The 16,225-nt window shown below is 44.6% G+C and overlaps 1 protein-coding gene across 1 annotated transcript; it reads left to right on the forward strand.

Annotated features, from left to right (window-relative positions):
* Window positions 1-14,107: 14,107 nt before the first annotated feature.
* dio3b (iodothyronine deiodinase 3b) lies at window positions 14,108-15,756 on the forward strand. Its single transcript, XM_012838213.3, has one exon. It carries the CDS (start codon window positions 14,390-14,392, stop codon window positions 15,191-15,193), a length of 804 nt encoding a protein of 267 aa, XP_012693667.1. The 5' UTR covers window positions 14,108-14,389; the 3' UTR covers window positions 15,194-15,756.
* The last annotated feature ends 469 nt before the right edge of the window (window positions 15,757-16,225 follow it).

Here is a 16,225-nt window from a genome sequence, read left to right on the forward strand (position 1 = left end):
ATCCTTACAGTCCTCTGGCTGCCCATCCAGTGTGTGCAGTCAAAAAACAATCTGGCGTTCTTGCGCAGTCCTGGCTGCGTAAATGGGACACAAAGTGGCCCAAGTCATACACGGTTCAATCCAGTCCACAGGTTGCTCCAGGAGCCCTGAAGGGACGGGTGATATTTGATTTCTGTTGAGCTCAAATATCAACAACTTTTCGTCAGAATGGAGGACTATACCTTTAAACCGTGAAAACTTGGTAGCAGTAAAAGCTTCTTCACGTGGCAGTGGTTGGGAAAGTTTGACTGTTTTCAAGGTTGCCTTGAAGATAAGCACATTGCTGTGAGACACACACACACACACACACACACACAGTTTACCCCCTTCTTTGTGCTGTGTGCTCAATGTTTTAGATATGTTCTTGGACTTCAGTATAAATGGCTTCTTTCTTTAATGTGTCACAGAATTCTCTGGCTAAAGGGCGTAAAGATTTACACGATTATTTATGTTCAAGATTTGTCCAACCCCCTGCACGTACTTTATGTTTAAGGGGTGTTTTTCAGCTCCCGTCAAAAGCTTGGCTGTCATAGGGAAAGTGGGGAGCGTGACGCAGAATGAGAAAGGAGTTTTGTTTTGGAAGAGATGTTAACATCACGGGTCTAACGAGGACAGTGTCCTCAGTGCCTGATCAAAAGCCAAAACAAACACTAGTTGGAGTAAAGATGGCACTGGCACCGGCTGAAAACACTATTTAGAGTGAAGACGGCACCGGCTGCTGCTGCCCCCGAGTGCAACAATTCGAGATGATGCAAAGCCCTGAAACCAGTGGCTGCGAGGACGAACCAGCAGAACACAGAAACCACACCATCCATGCCCAGCACAGAAAACACACAACCGTGGGCCAGCACAGAAAACACACCACCCAGCACAAAACACACACACACACTGTGTCAACTCCACGCTCGGGGTGCTGTTTGCCAAACATATGCAGGGGTTGCTTCACCAAAACAATTTGTGTTTTTGTTTCTCTGGGTTGCCCATCTGGCAGAGAGGACCAACACACCCATACACACACACACACACATCCACCCACCCACCCACACACACACTCACACACACACATGTGCACGACAACCAAACATTAGGGGTTTTCCTAGAACATTAGGGGTGTCCGCTGATAACCGTTTCTGAAGAAGATGATGACAATCTAAGAGAACAGTACTGCCAGTTCCTGAGGAAGATGATGACGATCTAAGAGAGCAGAACTACCCTGAACATCTTAACACGCACCACCTAGATTTGAGTCCTTGACAGAGGAAGCTCTTCTTCACAGGAGTGCAGTAAGGTAAAAAAAAAACACATCTGGGAACCTTTCAGGTTGTCCTCAAATCACTTAGCACACACACACATACAACCACACACACACACACACACACACCCACACATACACACACAGAGCGGAGGACACCCAGCCCCAGATGTTTTTTGTATCAGCACCAGCCCGTAGAGTGGGGGTTAAACGAGGATAGGGAATCACTGATTTATGTAAAAACACTTTCAGGGCACACAAACACACATGACAAACATACTCATACACAAATCGAAACACATGTACGCGTGCACCCACTCACACACACACCACACACTACCACAAACACACATGTGAGTGCACATACACACACACACACATGAGAAACACACACATACACAAACCCAAACACATAGAGGCGTGCACCCACCCAAACCCACTAACACACTCACTCACACATATATACATACAAACACACACGCGAGTGCACATACACACACATACCAACAAACACACACAAACACACTGACAAGTCTGTAACCATGATTGTGTGTGTTTGCATGCATGTGTGTGTGTGTGTGTGTGTGTGTGTGTGTGTGTGTGTGTGTGTGTGTCAGGGGGGAAAAATATCGTGTTTTTATGGTTACTGGTCTAGAGAATCACGCAGGAGATTTGGATGAAAAGTCACAGTGGGACTCGTGTATAAAGCAGTGCATGTCCTGATGTGGCCTCACTCAGACAGGGTCATATAAGGTCTTGGGTGGATCTAGCCAGGACTCTGTGATAGTATCAGCAGTAAAGACATGTGCTCTCAAGAGGGAGACGGACAGAGTAGATGCCATCACACACTTTCTGGAAAATATCTCAGGACCGCCAGTGCAGAAAGTGTCTGATTTATGTCAGGAAAAAATGACAAAGTATTATATAAAAAAATATTTCATGGGGAGGGGGGCAGAGTGGCTTGCATAACTACACATGTCCGTACGCGTCCTCATGTGTAAGACTGCATGTGTATGTCCTTAAGCATGTCCATGCGTGGGTAATTATACAGGCACATATACATATTGTTAGATTCCGGTGGTTTGTAACTTTAGTTCATAACTTCAGATAATTTCACATTGTACACGTTGTGTGTAAACAACCCCCAAAAGTGTAGTCAGTGTTGTTTTTTAAGTTTGTTTGTTCTGGTCTTATGAATGAAATGCCACATTCTTGGAATAAGTGATGCTGCCGCAGTTTTCTCTGTTTGTTTTTCAGAACAACAGTCCAAGGAGCAGCATGAGGGAAACTGGAACGCAGGAACCATTGACCCGCTGCATTGACCAAGCCACCACCGTTGTCCAGATTCACCTCACCCGTTGGACAGCAGTGACGACACAACATTCAAAGACTTGACCAACAGAAACTGATGAACCAGAGATGCATGGTCGCCATTCACAGCTCGCGGAAGGCGGGGGTCGCTGTGCAAAAAGCAGGGCCGTGAAATAATTTTACCCAAGCAAATAATGGGATTTTCGCTTTCACCTGTGAGAAGGGACATGACATACTGGTTCCAAGAAACACCAGATCCTGACTATTGATCCCAATACACTATAAGAACATAAATTGATATCACTACACTATAAGAACATGTGTTCTATTTTAAACCTTTTTACCACTACACTATGGGAACACATGTTTGTTGATATTTTGTAACAATGTTGGATTGTTTGATCACTATGTCTGATTATGTTCGTTATGGTTTTGTTAGGTTTTATTGTGATCATGATGTATTTTGATTTATGATCAGATGGGGAAATTGTTAGATTTCGGTGGTTTCTAACTTTAGTTAATAACTTCACATAATTTCACATTGTACACGTTGTGTGTAAACAACCCCCAAAAGTTAGTTTGCATAGCACCAGACTAGTGCCATCGAGGTGGCCCCTGGCCTTTTGTTTATGTTGATGAGCCATCAGACATGGTTCCTGGCTTTTGTGTGTCTTGGAGCTAGAAACAATAGTTGGCTTTTGTCTACAGCCACGACAAGATGGTTGAGGCCACAAGGCATTAGCATCTACAGTGCCCTCCACAATTATTGGCACCCCTAGTGAATATGAGCAAAACAGGCTATGAAAAAATATGTCTTTGCTGTTTATCCTCTTGGTCTTTCACTCAAAATATTCACAAAAATCTTACCTTTTCATTGAAGTAAAATTATTGAAAGAAAAAAAAACTGTTGATATTAAATAAATATTTTTCCCCAAAACATGTGTGCCACAACTATTGGCACCCCTTAATTTAATGTTTTGTGCACCCTCCATTTGCCAAGATAACAGCTCTGAGTCTTCTCCTATAATGCGTGATGAGGTTGGTGAACACATGGCACGGGATCTGAGACCATCCCTACATGCAGTATCTCTCCAGATCCTTCAGATTCTGAGGTCAACATTTGTAGACTTGGCTTCAGCACATCCCACAGATTTTCTATGGGGTTTAGGTTGGGGGACTGTGATGGCCATGGCAAAACCTTTATTCTGCGGTTGGTGAACCATCTTTGTGTTGATTTTGAGGTGTGCTTCGGATCATTGTCCTGCTGGAAGGTCCAACCACGGCCCATTTTAAGCTTACTGGAGGGGGCGGTTAGGTTTTCATTTAATATCTGCTGGTATTTGATGGAGTCCATGATACCATGTATCCTAACAAGATGTCCAGGGCCTTTGGAAGAAAAACAGCCCCACAACATCAAAGATCTGCCACCATACTTCACATTGGGTATGAGGTGCTTTTCTGTATGGCTATCTTTCTGTCTACGCCAAACCCACCTTTGATGTTTGTTGCCAAAAAGCTTTATTTTGGTCTCATCTGACCATATAACTCGGTCCCATTGAAAGTCTGTCTTACATTTGGCAAACTGTAGGCGCTTTAGTTTGTTGTTGATTGACAGCAGAGGCTTTTTTCTGGCAACCCTCCAAAACAACTTGTGGTGATGTAGGTGGCGTCTGATGGTAGTTTTGGAGACTTTCTTACCCCAAGACTCAACTAACCTCTACAATTCTCCAGCTGTGATCCTTGGAGATTATTTTGCCGGTTGAACCATCCTCCTCACAGTGCGTGGGGTCAATGTACAGACACGTCCTCTTCCAGGCTGATTCTTAACATCTCCTATCGCTTTAAACTTCTTAATTATTTCCATTGTAGTGAAAATGGGTATTTTCAACTGTTTAGAGATTTTCTTGTGTCCACATCTTGATTTGTGCAGCTCAACAACTTTTCGTCGCACATCGTCACTGTGTTCTTGGGTCTTTCCCATAGTGATGAATGACTAATGGAATTTGGCCTGTGTCACCTCATATTTGTACGCCAGTGGGACAGGAAGTCATGGTTGACCTCATAAGAGTTCCTAGTCAAACAGGTTAACTTAAAAATGTAAAACATGACTGGAAATATACTTCAGTTAGATTTTAATTACAAGATATTTCTAGGGGTGCCAATAATTGTGGCACACATGTTTTGTGGAAAAATATGAATTTAATGTCAACAGTTTTTTTTTCTTTCAATAATTTTACTTCAATGAAAAGGTAAGATTTTTGTGAATATTTTGAGTGAAAGACCAAGAGGATAAACAGCAAAGACATATTTTTTCATAGCCTGTTTTGCTCATATTCACTAGGGGTGCCAATAATTGTGGAGGGCACTGTATATGGCCATACCTGCTACAGCCCCAGTCAAGCTAGACTAAGCAAGATAGAGAGAGAGAGAGAGAGAGAGAGAGAAGACAGCCAGAGGCTGGACCTCTAAGAGTGAATGGAAAAGCCTGGATATGGAGCTACATGTTTCTATCCGCCAATGGGCCTCATTTATAAAATGTTGCGTAGAAACCATCCTACATTTGATCTCAGACGTTTTCTGAAATGGTCGTAAGTGTTATTCACAGAAAATGAACGTACGCCCAAAAAACACGTGTACGCCATTCCTGCGTTTATAAATCACAAATGATCGTGGAATTGTGCGCAGCTGAATCTCCGCCCTCAAAACGCCCCTACTTAATCTAATTAGGATATTATCAATGCACAAACGGAGCGCATCCTCAATGCACAAACTCTCTGTGACAATGGCAAGCAAGAAAGAAACATGTAAAAAGAAGAATTATAGTGAGGCTTAAATCGACGTTCTGCTGATGGAAGAGCAGATGCGGGCCAAAACATTGTTCGAAAGCCTATCAGGTGGCGTAGGCTAATGGCAAAAGCAAAGTATGTGGCATGGTAGAAGACACGTCTCCGAAGCACCAGCGGCCGCACCTGCGGAACGAGCAGCACCAGAAGCCGCATCTGCGGCAGCAGCACCTGCTGCACCAGCATCGGGGCCTCGTCGGCCATCACCAGCTTCCTCTTCTCATTCACAAAGGGACTTGAATGAGTCTGTTAGTGAGGTTGTTGCCGAACTCTGTCCGCTATTGAGGGTTCTTTGAACAAACGTGCCTAAATAAAACATTCTGAAGAAAATGAACATGTGTGCATTTATTCTTATACTGTTGGTATAGTTGGTGAATCAGCTCCCGTCTTCTCAGCGCAGTGATGTGCGTGTTTCAGCCAGCTGGGATGGGAGGGTGGTCATCTTGGTCCATGCGCATTTCGTCTTCTCCTCTATGCCATGGCTTAGACAGATGTTGTGTAGCAAACAACAGGCTAGGATGATCTGGCAAACCTTTTCGGGGGCATATAGCAGTCTCCCTCCCGATGCATCCAAACATCGCCACCTTCCCTTCAGCATGCCTATGCTGCGCTCCACTACCGACCGCGCACGGGCATGTGCTGTATCGAAGTGGGCTTCCTAGGCTGTCTGAGTGTGCGCAATCGGGGTGAGAAGCCATTGGGAACCCTGTTTTGCGCAGAAAATCTTCTTTCACATTTTGCTGTTCCTGGGCACTGTATGGACATGTAATACATTTCGGACACAGAGGGATAATATCCTCTAACAACGCCAAAGCAGCCATATCTCCTACTGAAAACTGTCACTATCAGGCTTTTTGTAGGCTATAAATTGAGCGAAATGTTTTACACGTGTGGTATTAAAATGAATACCTATTAGACGTGAATTTCATTCTTGTATGAATTATTCAAATTGTTTAATTGATTTTATTGAGCGAAACATTCATTTGGCCTTTTACCATTAGCCCTATGGTGACGGTGGTGGTGACGATGATGATGATGAAACTGCGTGTCGGCACTCGGAGAGTTCCGAATTCCTGCAGTACTCCAGTATTGCCACAAGGAAATGTACTTACACGAACTAGAACCAGACGTAGAGATACGTCCTTTTCTACGTCTAAGACGGTTTTTATAAATCTGTACTTAGACGTGGATTTGATCGCACGAACACTCTCAGATCAAATCTGTGCGTAAGTACGTTTTATGAATGAGGCCCAGTAATAGATTTGTAAGCTGTGAATGTTTCGCCTGTTAAACAATGCCCTATGTTGAACGCAATACTTTGAGGGAGCAACGGATGCTTAAGTCCTTGAGCATGTATTTAAAGAAGTCCAAACTAACATGTAAAAAGCTGTATTATTTTTGTGTGAATGACAACTTGTATACATTTACATTACATTTACATTTAGTCATTTAGCAGACGCTTTTGTCCAAAGCGACGTACAAGGGAGAGAATATTCAAGCTACGAGCAATAGAACCTGGTGTAACAATAAATAAATACTACTTTACATTAGAAATATAACAAAATGAAATAAAAAGAAAGAAAGAGTGCAGAAGTGTAACTGCTGTAATTGCAAGTTACGCACTAGTCGAAGTGCCAGTTAGGACGGGAAGTGCTCTCTGAAGAGTTGGGTCTTCAAAAGCTTCTTAAAGGTATACCAACCCAGCGATCATCTTTTGAAATGAAAATGCTTTGATAAATCCCTCTACCCTACTATAAGGTGTCATATAACTATATGTTCTTACTCAAAAACACTAGGTTTGAAATAAGGTCTTTTTTTTACAGCACATCAGTCTTCCAAAGCTGCTGTTTACATAATTTAGTTAGCTAACAGATACTGCATCTAAAGTGTAAGTCCTTGGTGTGTGTGTTCTTGGGATTGTGAAAGACCTCTCAAGCCGGCCATCTCACAATGTGGGATGTAGGCTTCTGGATCGTGGTCGCAGGTAGTCAGGAGAACACAGCGCAGGAGACAGTGGCTTTCTCATAAAAATACAGCTGTATATTTATTTACAACAGGGACTCAAACCCCAAAACATATATACAAAAAACCAAGGGACTTGAACCCCAAAATCATAAGCACATACACCAGGGTAATCCCAACCCCAAAACAAAGAAACATACCCTGAACAAAACTAAAGCTATTAAAACAGACAAGGTCCAACTGTGTCGCACAGGTTTCGTCTAGTACCTTGTCTCAGCTTCTTGTAGCCTGTTCAGTCTGTCTCTCGAACAACAATGAGTGCGCCTTTTAAGAGTGGCAGCACCAGGGGCTAATTTAGCCCAATCAGTCCCAATTGGACCCGTCCACAGGTGCAGGGGAACAAAGTGAGACACAGCATTCACACCTACGCGTTGGAATGCGTTGCTCCGTCAGGGTTGACGGATCCCCATTCACTTTGAATGGGGTGACGTCATCCTTTGCCGAACTGAATTGTGGCTCCGTTTGGTTCCCGTGCGTTGCGTTTCATGCTTTGCTTGCGGCAAGAGTTGAAGAATGTTCAACTTTTCGTGAGGCAATGCATGCGTCAGCCAATCAAATTGCCTTTCATGCATAACTGACAGCACAGGCGCTAGCCAATCAGATCCCGTATATGCTCACGTCTAAAAAGCGGCAAGCTCAAAAAAAAAAGATGGCGACCAAACTCCGTAGATGGTCGTATTTGTACCTAAAAGTAGTTTGTTTGACTTTTTTTTGCTTAGATTTTTTTTAAGTTACAGAGAAATAGACACTGTACAATGTAAAAACCCCTTTATTGTAACTGAAAAATACGTCTGATAGGATTTGCGAGGTGTGTGAGCACCCTACCTACTGTTAGCATGCTACTGCTTACAAGGTAAGCAGCTTGCTAGTGGCGTGATTGGTTTGTTGACCTGTCAATCTCACTATAACGTCTGGTATCAACAGAACCCCACGCGCCAGACTCCTCCTCCGCCATCCGTTGGCGCAACGCATTCCAACGCATAGGTGTGAATGCTGCCAGAAGGGGGAGGGACTTCACCTTTTCACAAGGATCTCAACTTGGACATTCTTCCTTTATAACTTACTTTCGTCTACTGACCGCCATGCCTTTTCATGTTAATTACTGCAATAACTTATGTAAAGTTATTAGAAGAACCATCATGCCGCCAGTGACACTGGGGGCGTTTGCACTGAGAATGCTGTTCTCAACCTTGCTGTTGTCCATACCTCCAGTGCTGGTGCGTGTCAAACCCGTCCCCTAGCTGCGAGTCATACAGCAAGACGTGAAGCTCCGCCATTGGATGAGACATTGTTATCACCCAATACCAATAGAGAGGTATAGAGGTGTATAGAAATACAATTCATCATTATCATTGAAAAACCATACCTGTGTTGATTCCGGTTTGACCTGTTGCGACATCCAACCTCCTTCTGGTCGTAGTCTTTTCCACTGCTGCCTTTCTTGTCTTGTCTTGTTGAGCAGCACAAGCTGTTGCAGTTACTGGTTGTAACTGGACCTTTTGGCTGCCAGTGAACAGGGGCAGATCTCCTGCAGAGTACTTGGAGTCCTAACCTGTGGGTCTGTTATGAAGGACCAGCAAGGGAAATGGATTTCCCAGAATGGTTGGCGGCAGCCTTGAGTCACTGGCCCAGGATCCCAGGGTGCTCGGCCTCTAGTCACTGTTCCCTGCGCAGTTTCAGTTGTGCCCTGTAGTGAACACTACCTGTCAGTAGGCCAACCATCACGTTACCTGTCAGTAGACCATGTGAACACCACGTGTCAGTAGGCCATGTGAACACTACCTGTCAGTAGGCCAACCATCACGTTACCTGTCAGAAGACCGGGTGGACACTACATGTCTGAAGATCAGGTGGACAGAACCTGTCTGAAGACCAGGTGACTCTGGTGCAAACCTGGCCCTGAGCTGGACGCAGGATGAGGCGTCCTCTATCAGAGTGGGTCTATACGCAGGATGAGGCATCCTCTATAAGAGAGGAGGAGAGCGGGTCTATACGCAGGATGAGGCGTCCTCTATCAGAGTGGAGGAGAGTGAGTCTATACGCAGGACGAGGCGTCCTCTTTCAGAGTGGAGGAGAGCGGGTCTATACGCAGGACGAGGCGTCCTCTATCAGAGTGGGTCTATACGCAGGACGAGGCGTCCTGTATCAGAGTGGAGGAGAGCGGGTCTATACGCAGGACGAGGCATCCTCTATCAGAGCGGGTCTATATGCAGGACGAGGCGTCCTCTATCAGAGTGGAGGAGAGCGGGTCTATACGCAGGACGAGGCGTCCTCTATCAGAGCGGGTCTATACGCAGGACGAGGCGTCCTCTATCAGAGTGGAGGAGAGCGGGTCTATATGCAGCTTCATTTGCACTATTCTTACCCTCTCAACATGTAACCTAACATAATGACTGAACAACATCCATAATAAACACACACACACACACACACACATCCACACACACACACACACACACTGTATATCCAGTGTTGCATTCCCACCTAGCCAGTTTCACATTTCCTGTTTGAGTCATGCCTGGATTTAATCGCTCTCTTCATGCTGAAGTTAAAAAAATTAAATGTGTTGGACGTACGTCAGAACTCCGGCCGGGGCTACAGGATAATCCTAAATGGGACCAGATCGCGGTTGCTAAGTAACCGCAAGTCTCCTCAGCTGCTGGAGTGGAGGTGAGGAAGCTCTGTGGTGTTTTTGGGGTTGCCCAGGGGAGAGCGAGAGGTCTATGAATTCATCCACAGACCACTCCGACAGCCACATGCCTAAACAGACATATGAATACAGAGGCAGAGACAGAAACGAACAGAGAGAAAGAAGGCAAGTGAGAGAGTGACATATATATAGAGAGAGAGATAGCAAAGAAGAGAGAAATGAGTAAGGGAGAGGAGATGGCGAATGAAAGAGAGAGACAGACATTGATAGCAAGAGAGAGAGAGAAAGGTGGAAAGGGCTGAGTCTAGTACAGTGTGTGTATGAGGCTGGTTTTGGATACAAATGGCTGTTTGGTTGCTGTTGAGTCTCTATAATCTAAGGTTAACGTAGTGTGTGTGTGTGTGTGTGTGTGTGTGTGTGTGTGTGTGTGTGTGTGTGTGTGTGTGTGTGTGTGTGTGTGTGTGTGTGTGTGTGTGTGTGTGTGTGTGTGTGTGTGTGTGTGTGACTATGTGTGTGACTATGTGTGTATGGGGCCGATGTTGACTGGATTTGGAGAGAGATGGCTATTCAGGCTAGCATAGTGTGTGTGTGTGTTTGTGTTTGTGTGTGTGTGTGTGTGTGTGTGTGCGTGTGCGTGTGCGTGTGCGTGTGCGTGTGCGTGTGCGTGTGCGTGTGCGTGTGGCGCCGACATCGATGTTGTAAGGAACCACTTCCCAGACCAACGACAGAACTGGGAGTGGCCGAAGGTTCTGTGTGTTCGTCTTTCTGCGCTTTGCTGAAATACAATATTTATTAAAGGACCCTGTCTTGGTAAACTTAATTAATCTGAATCCACTCAATTAGGAGTTCAGCCTTAGTCCCTTTTCTTTTAATGTTATATTGCTTGTTAGGTAGGCTGAGCTAGGGTCATTTCTTTTGGATGCCTACAATCTGTTTTGAGTGCAGTACAATCTTACTTTTTCATAACTGGTTTCTTCTAGGAATTGTGTCGGTCAGGACAACAATTCGGTCCAGTGCATAGGCTGGACAGCAATCCACTGCTGTATGTAACAGTTCTGCTGCAGCGTGGCAAACCCAGGTACCTCAAGACTTACATCACTGCTTTTTTAGATTGAAACTAATCCTAAACACCAGAAACACCATTACCTAGTAATACTTCTCTTGTTAATAATTTCTTGGGAGGCCACAGTGGATCATAGCATCACAGGTACATTTTACTAATTTAGTTACACATTCAAACTAGTCTAAAGTGAATAATCCAAATCTGCAAATACATAAGAGAAGACATATGAAACATCCAAACATTCAGAGAGTATGAACATACCTGGCTGCTCAGAGGATGATTGCCACACACATAGAGTGCAGGAGTCTCTGGCTACAGAATGCTCCCAGTCCTTTGATTATCTTCCCCTTAAATACCCAGTTCATTTAGTTTAATAATAATTCATCACATGGACTGTGCTGTTTATGATAGGGATCACACAGTCAACCAGACAAATGAAGGGGGTTTGTCATCTCTAGAGGGGGGTTACCTGCAGCCCGCAGAGACCAGAACTTTCATGTTTCTGAGGAGATCCATGTTAAAACTAAATCTGTTGAGCTGTACCACAGCTGTACCACTCAGACTGAGCCCATTCAAATGAACCCAAACATGACAAAGAAATCATCTTGCAATACCACACTTAGTACTCTTAAATCCATTTTCCTGCCCTTAGTTTAACCCTTGCGTGGAAAAGGAAAGGAAGAAAACCAGAGAGAGACAGAAATAAGAGATAAGAACACCAGCAGGGGTGTGGGAAAGTCAACCAAATGGAACAATGCAGTTCTGGAATGTTTTTAGAGACATAATCTGTAAACAACTGACCCACATCTAATGAATAATCGTAACTAAAAGGCCATCTGTGTTTTTACAATGTTTTCTAGTGTGAGACGGCTGTTTGATGGCTGTTGGGTATCTGTAATGTGAGGCTAGTGTAGTGTGTGTGTGTGTGTGTGTGTGTGTGTGTGTGTGTGTGTGTGTGTGTGTGTGGGTGGGTGGGGGGCGTTGAATGTGGGGTACAAACTAGAACCCCCCCTGTCCTCACCTGTCCTCGGGTGACCCCCCCTGTCCTCACCTGTCCTCGGGTGACCCTCCCTGGCTCATGGCAACCGTTTACAGGCCAGCACAGTGCAAAACAAAAACAAAGAGCAAAAACAACATATTTCTGTAGCGATTCCCCCATCTCCTTTCTTAGTGACAGGCTGGTGGGGGCAGTGAGGAGAAGCCTGAAAAACAACAGCAACAACAACAACAAGAGACAAACATGGCGTAGCTCACTGACCCAGGTTAGAGCAGGATTGAGAGGAAAAGGATTCCTGTGTAGATCGCGGATCAGAGGATGTGATAACAAATGGCAATGACAAGATAAAAAAGATAGAAAGATAAAAAGACAGAGATGCAGAGAGAGATGGAGGATAGCAAGGTCTCTCTCCCTCCAGCTCACTAAAAATAGCCCCGTTTGGGGCCGTGTAAGGTGAGAGGGTGCAGGGAAAGCCTTATGAAACAGGAGCTTCCTTGTCTCTTGTTGTAGAGTCACTCCCGGATCCGGTGCATGGCCAGGGAGCAGGTAGATGGCTACTGAATCTGTAAAGCGTAAAGCATTCTGAATCTTGTCAGTGGACATTCAAATTCCTTACGTTCGCCCACAGGGACAAACGGCAGTACAAGAGACGAATCCTCTCTCGTCTTCTCTACAGCAAAGGACTTGCACTGTTTACAGTCACAGCAACCCCCTCACCTCTGCTGAAGTTGCTTGGCCCAGTGACTATGACAGGGGGTCAGACGATGAAGGCATTCCTGTGGGATACCCTGTCTTTCCCCCAGGGTGACCCAGGGACCGGGTCACCTCAGGATCTTTGTGACGTCTAAAACTACGTGCACATGGATATGAATGTAATGTAGTCAGGTTTGGTGTTAAAATGATCCCTGCAGTGTGGGCAGCAGTCTGACATTGACTTCAAGGCTATCTGATTTACCTGCACATTTGTGTCATTTAGCCAGAGTTACATCAGAGGCACAGTGTAGTGTAATGGGGTTGGTTTTTGGCAGATGCTTTGGAATGGATGTTGAAGGATAAAAACAGCCATTTTAAGGCATTCAGGTCTTTTGTTTTTGGCCTGGCCTTCCTTCCTCCCGAGCCTTTTTTAGGCTCTGCCTCTCTTCTCCCCCACAACTCACCATCTTCTTATTTGCTATATCATTGTTATGTCTTTCTGTCCCTTCCTCACTCAACTCTACAATTGACAAAAAATGTTTTGTTGCAGTTGTTGTTATCAATTTGGTTGTGATCTTACATTCAGTTTGGTCTACTTTGGTCTACAGTTTGGCCATTCATTTATTCATTCATTCACCATTAACACAATTCCTCGAGTGCCATGCCTTTGCACATTTAAAAAATAGCCTAGTGCACACTTAAACGTGTATTTTTAACTAAAATGGCATGATTGTACTGTGATTACACGCATGAATGGTGGTGTCAATATTGACAAAATAACCTTTTTTTTAACCTTCATTTTATGGGTTGAAAATGGCTCAAAACGCCATCTACTGGTTTATATCAGCCCTGAACCTTGCAGGGCCAATATTGACGTAGAGTCGACCTGTTGGTACATATCTAGCTTACGTCATGAAATGTATGTGTTTATACGCCCTCTAACCATTTTCATTGTTAATTGAGGACTGATCATTCACAGGAGTTTAACCCCCCCTCTCTCAGCCCCTTGTCCACTTTTTAGCATTTCTCAAAAATATGCAGTGGGTGGGCTCAATATTGACTTAAATATCCAACCAAATGTATCATGGTACTCAGTAATATTATTAATTTAGTTTAAATATGCAATATGAATATATTGCAGACCACCGCCACTACGTCAGCTGTTTGTTTTCATTGAATCCGAAGTAGCCTTTATATTCGGCATTTAAGTGTTCAGTGGGAAACGTTCGCATTCTATGTTAACTTGCCTTCCTGGCAACGCGGGATGTACTGGAAGACACAGACGCTCCGCTCTCTCTCTCGCCCTCTCCCTCCCCCCTCTCTCTCCCAACCATGCAACGCAAGAGTTGACTGGAGGTAATCCCCTCCATGTGAGGAGGCGGCACGGGTGTGGAGGCGTGTTGTTTTTCATTCAAATCCTTACTAGTCCTATAAAAGAGGAACTTTAAGCAGAAGGGGTTGAAGTAGATGGGAGAGAGGTATCAGACACGACTGTCTTGCGGGCCGGAGGGTAAAGGAGATGCAGCTGTCTGCAGGTGTCCAAACGGCGCGGGCGCTGAGGTACGCGACCGTATGCCTGCTGCTATTCCCCCGCTTTCTGCTGGCGGCTCTGATGCTGTGGCTTCTCGACTTTCTTTGCATCAGGCGGAAGGTCCTGATGAAGGTGAGGGAACAGGAGACGAATGCCGACGACCCCCCGGTGTGCGTGTCCGACTCTAACAAAATGTTCACCCTGGAGTCGCTCCGCGCCGTGTGGTACGGCCAAAAACTGGACCTTTTCAAAACGGCGCACCTGGGATATAGCGCGCCGAACACCGAAGTAGTTCAGCTGCACCAGCGCAAGCCGGCGCGCATTCTGGACTATGCGCGGGGACGCAGACCGCTCATCATAAACTTCGGGAGCTGCTCCTGACCGCCGTTCATGACGCGTCTGTCGGCCTTCCAACGGGTCGTCAGTCAGTACGCGGACATCGCAGACTCTCTGCTTGTATATATCGAGGAGGCGCATCCTTCCGATGGATGGGTGAGCACCGACGCTCCGTATCAGATTCCCAAGCACCAGAGTCTGGATGACAGGCTCAAAGCCGCAAAGCTCATGCATTTGGAGACTCCTGCCATCGTCGTAGTGGTGGATACCATGGAGAACACGTCCAACGCAGCTTACGGCGCATATTTTGAGAGACTTTACATCCTGAAGGATGAGAAGGTTGTTTTTCAAGGAGGTAGAGGTCCGGAGGGATATCGGATCTCGGAGCTGAAAAACTGGCTCGAGCAATATCGGAGCACTCTTGATAATTCCAGAACTGTGGTTGTTCACGTCTAACGTGAATCTAAATCGTTATTTTTTATTTACGTAGGCCTATAAAAGAATGAGGCACCAGAGAAAATATGAATCGAAGGCCACCAAGCTGCTATAACTGGTGAACGATACATTATGTTTTGTTTAAAAGTCTTGTGCAAGTTGTGTTCTATTTAGAGTGGTAACGCGAACGCATGATAAGCTGTTGTGACTGTGATGCCCTTGTTCGTTTTGTTAAAAATTGTCCATATGTTTACAGTATGTGGAAATTAATATGTCCTCATTGTTTGGCACCTGCAGTTTATCGATCCCCTGATTGTGTTTTGTTTTTATATGCTGTATGTTTATATGTGAGAGTGGGCGTGTGTGTTTCTGTTGCCAGTAGACCGAGACTGAGTTTTCTTGTGTTGTTGTGAAGTTCGGTTTTTAAAAGGTTTCTCACCAGAAAACCGATACTGATGGATTTTAACACTAGATGACTCGGTGATCAGCCACTGTTAACATGAACAATTGCCGAACAATGTTTTGTAAATTATGTCTATTTTTCCGATACAAATAAATTGCGTTTAAATAAATGGTAGAATTAACACAGCTGTCTGTTGACCAGTCGCTCGATGTCGCATTTAATCCGCATGTGAAACGCGTGGATGAGAGAGAGGACCTTTGAGATATTGTATTGGATTATTGACAAGGGTCTGTTTATTGTTAATCAAAACTCCGTGGTTAAAAACAACCATAAAGAATTTCTGTCTGAAATGTCAGCAAACATCTCTAGTATTTTTTTGTTACATAGCCCACAGGATTGCCAATCTAATGGATGAGAGGTCATATTTATTATTAATTACTCTCATACATCATAAACGGTGCCAGCTAAATTGACCAATATCAACAGGTTATTTCCTCGATAGACTCGCTTAAGATGGTGCTATTAGGCCATCAAACTATTTTCAAACACAACCCATAACAATAATCTTCCTTCATCAGGCGAAACGATAGCTGTAACCTATTCGTTAATCCAGCGTAGAAAACATCAAAGTAACTGTCTGTCACTAAGAT

The sequence above is a fragment of the Clupea harengus genome, chromosome 15, assembly GCF_900700415.2.
Source record: "Clupea harengus chromosome 15, Ch_v2.0.2, whole genome shotgun sequence".
In the NCBI taxonomy this organism is placed as follows: Eukaryota; Metazoa; Chordata; class Actinopteri; order Clupeiformes; family Clupeidae; genus Clupea; species Clupea harengus.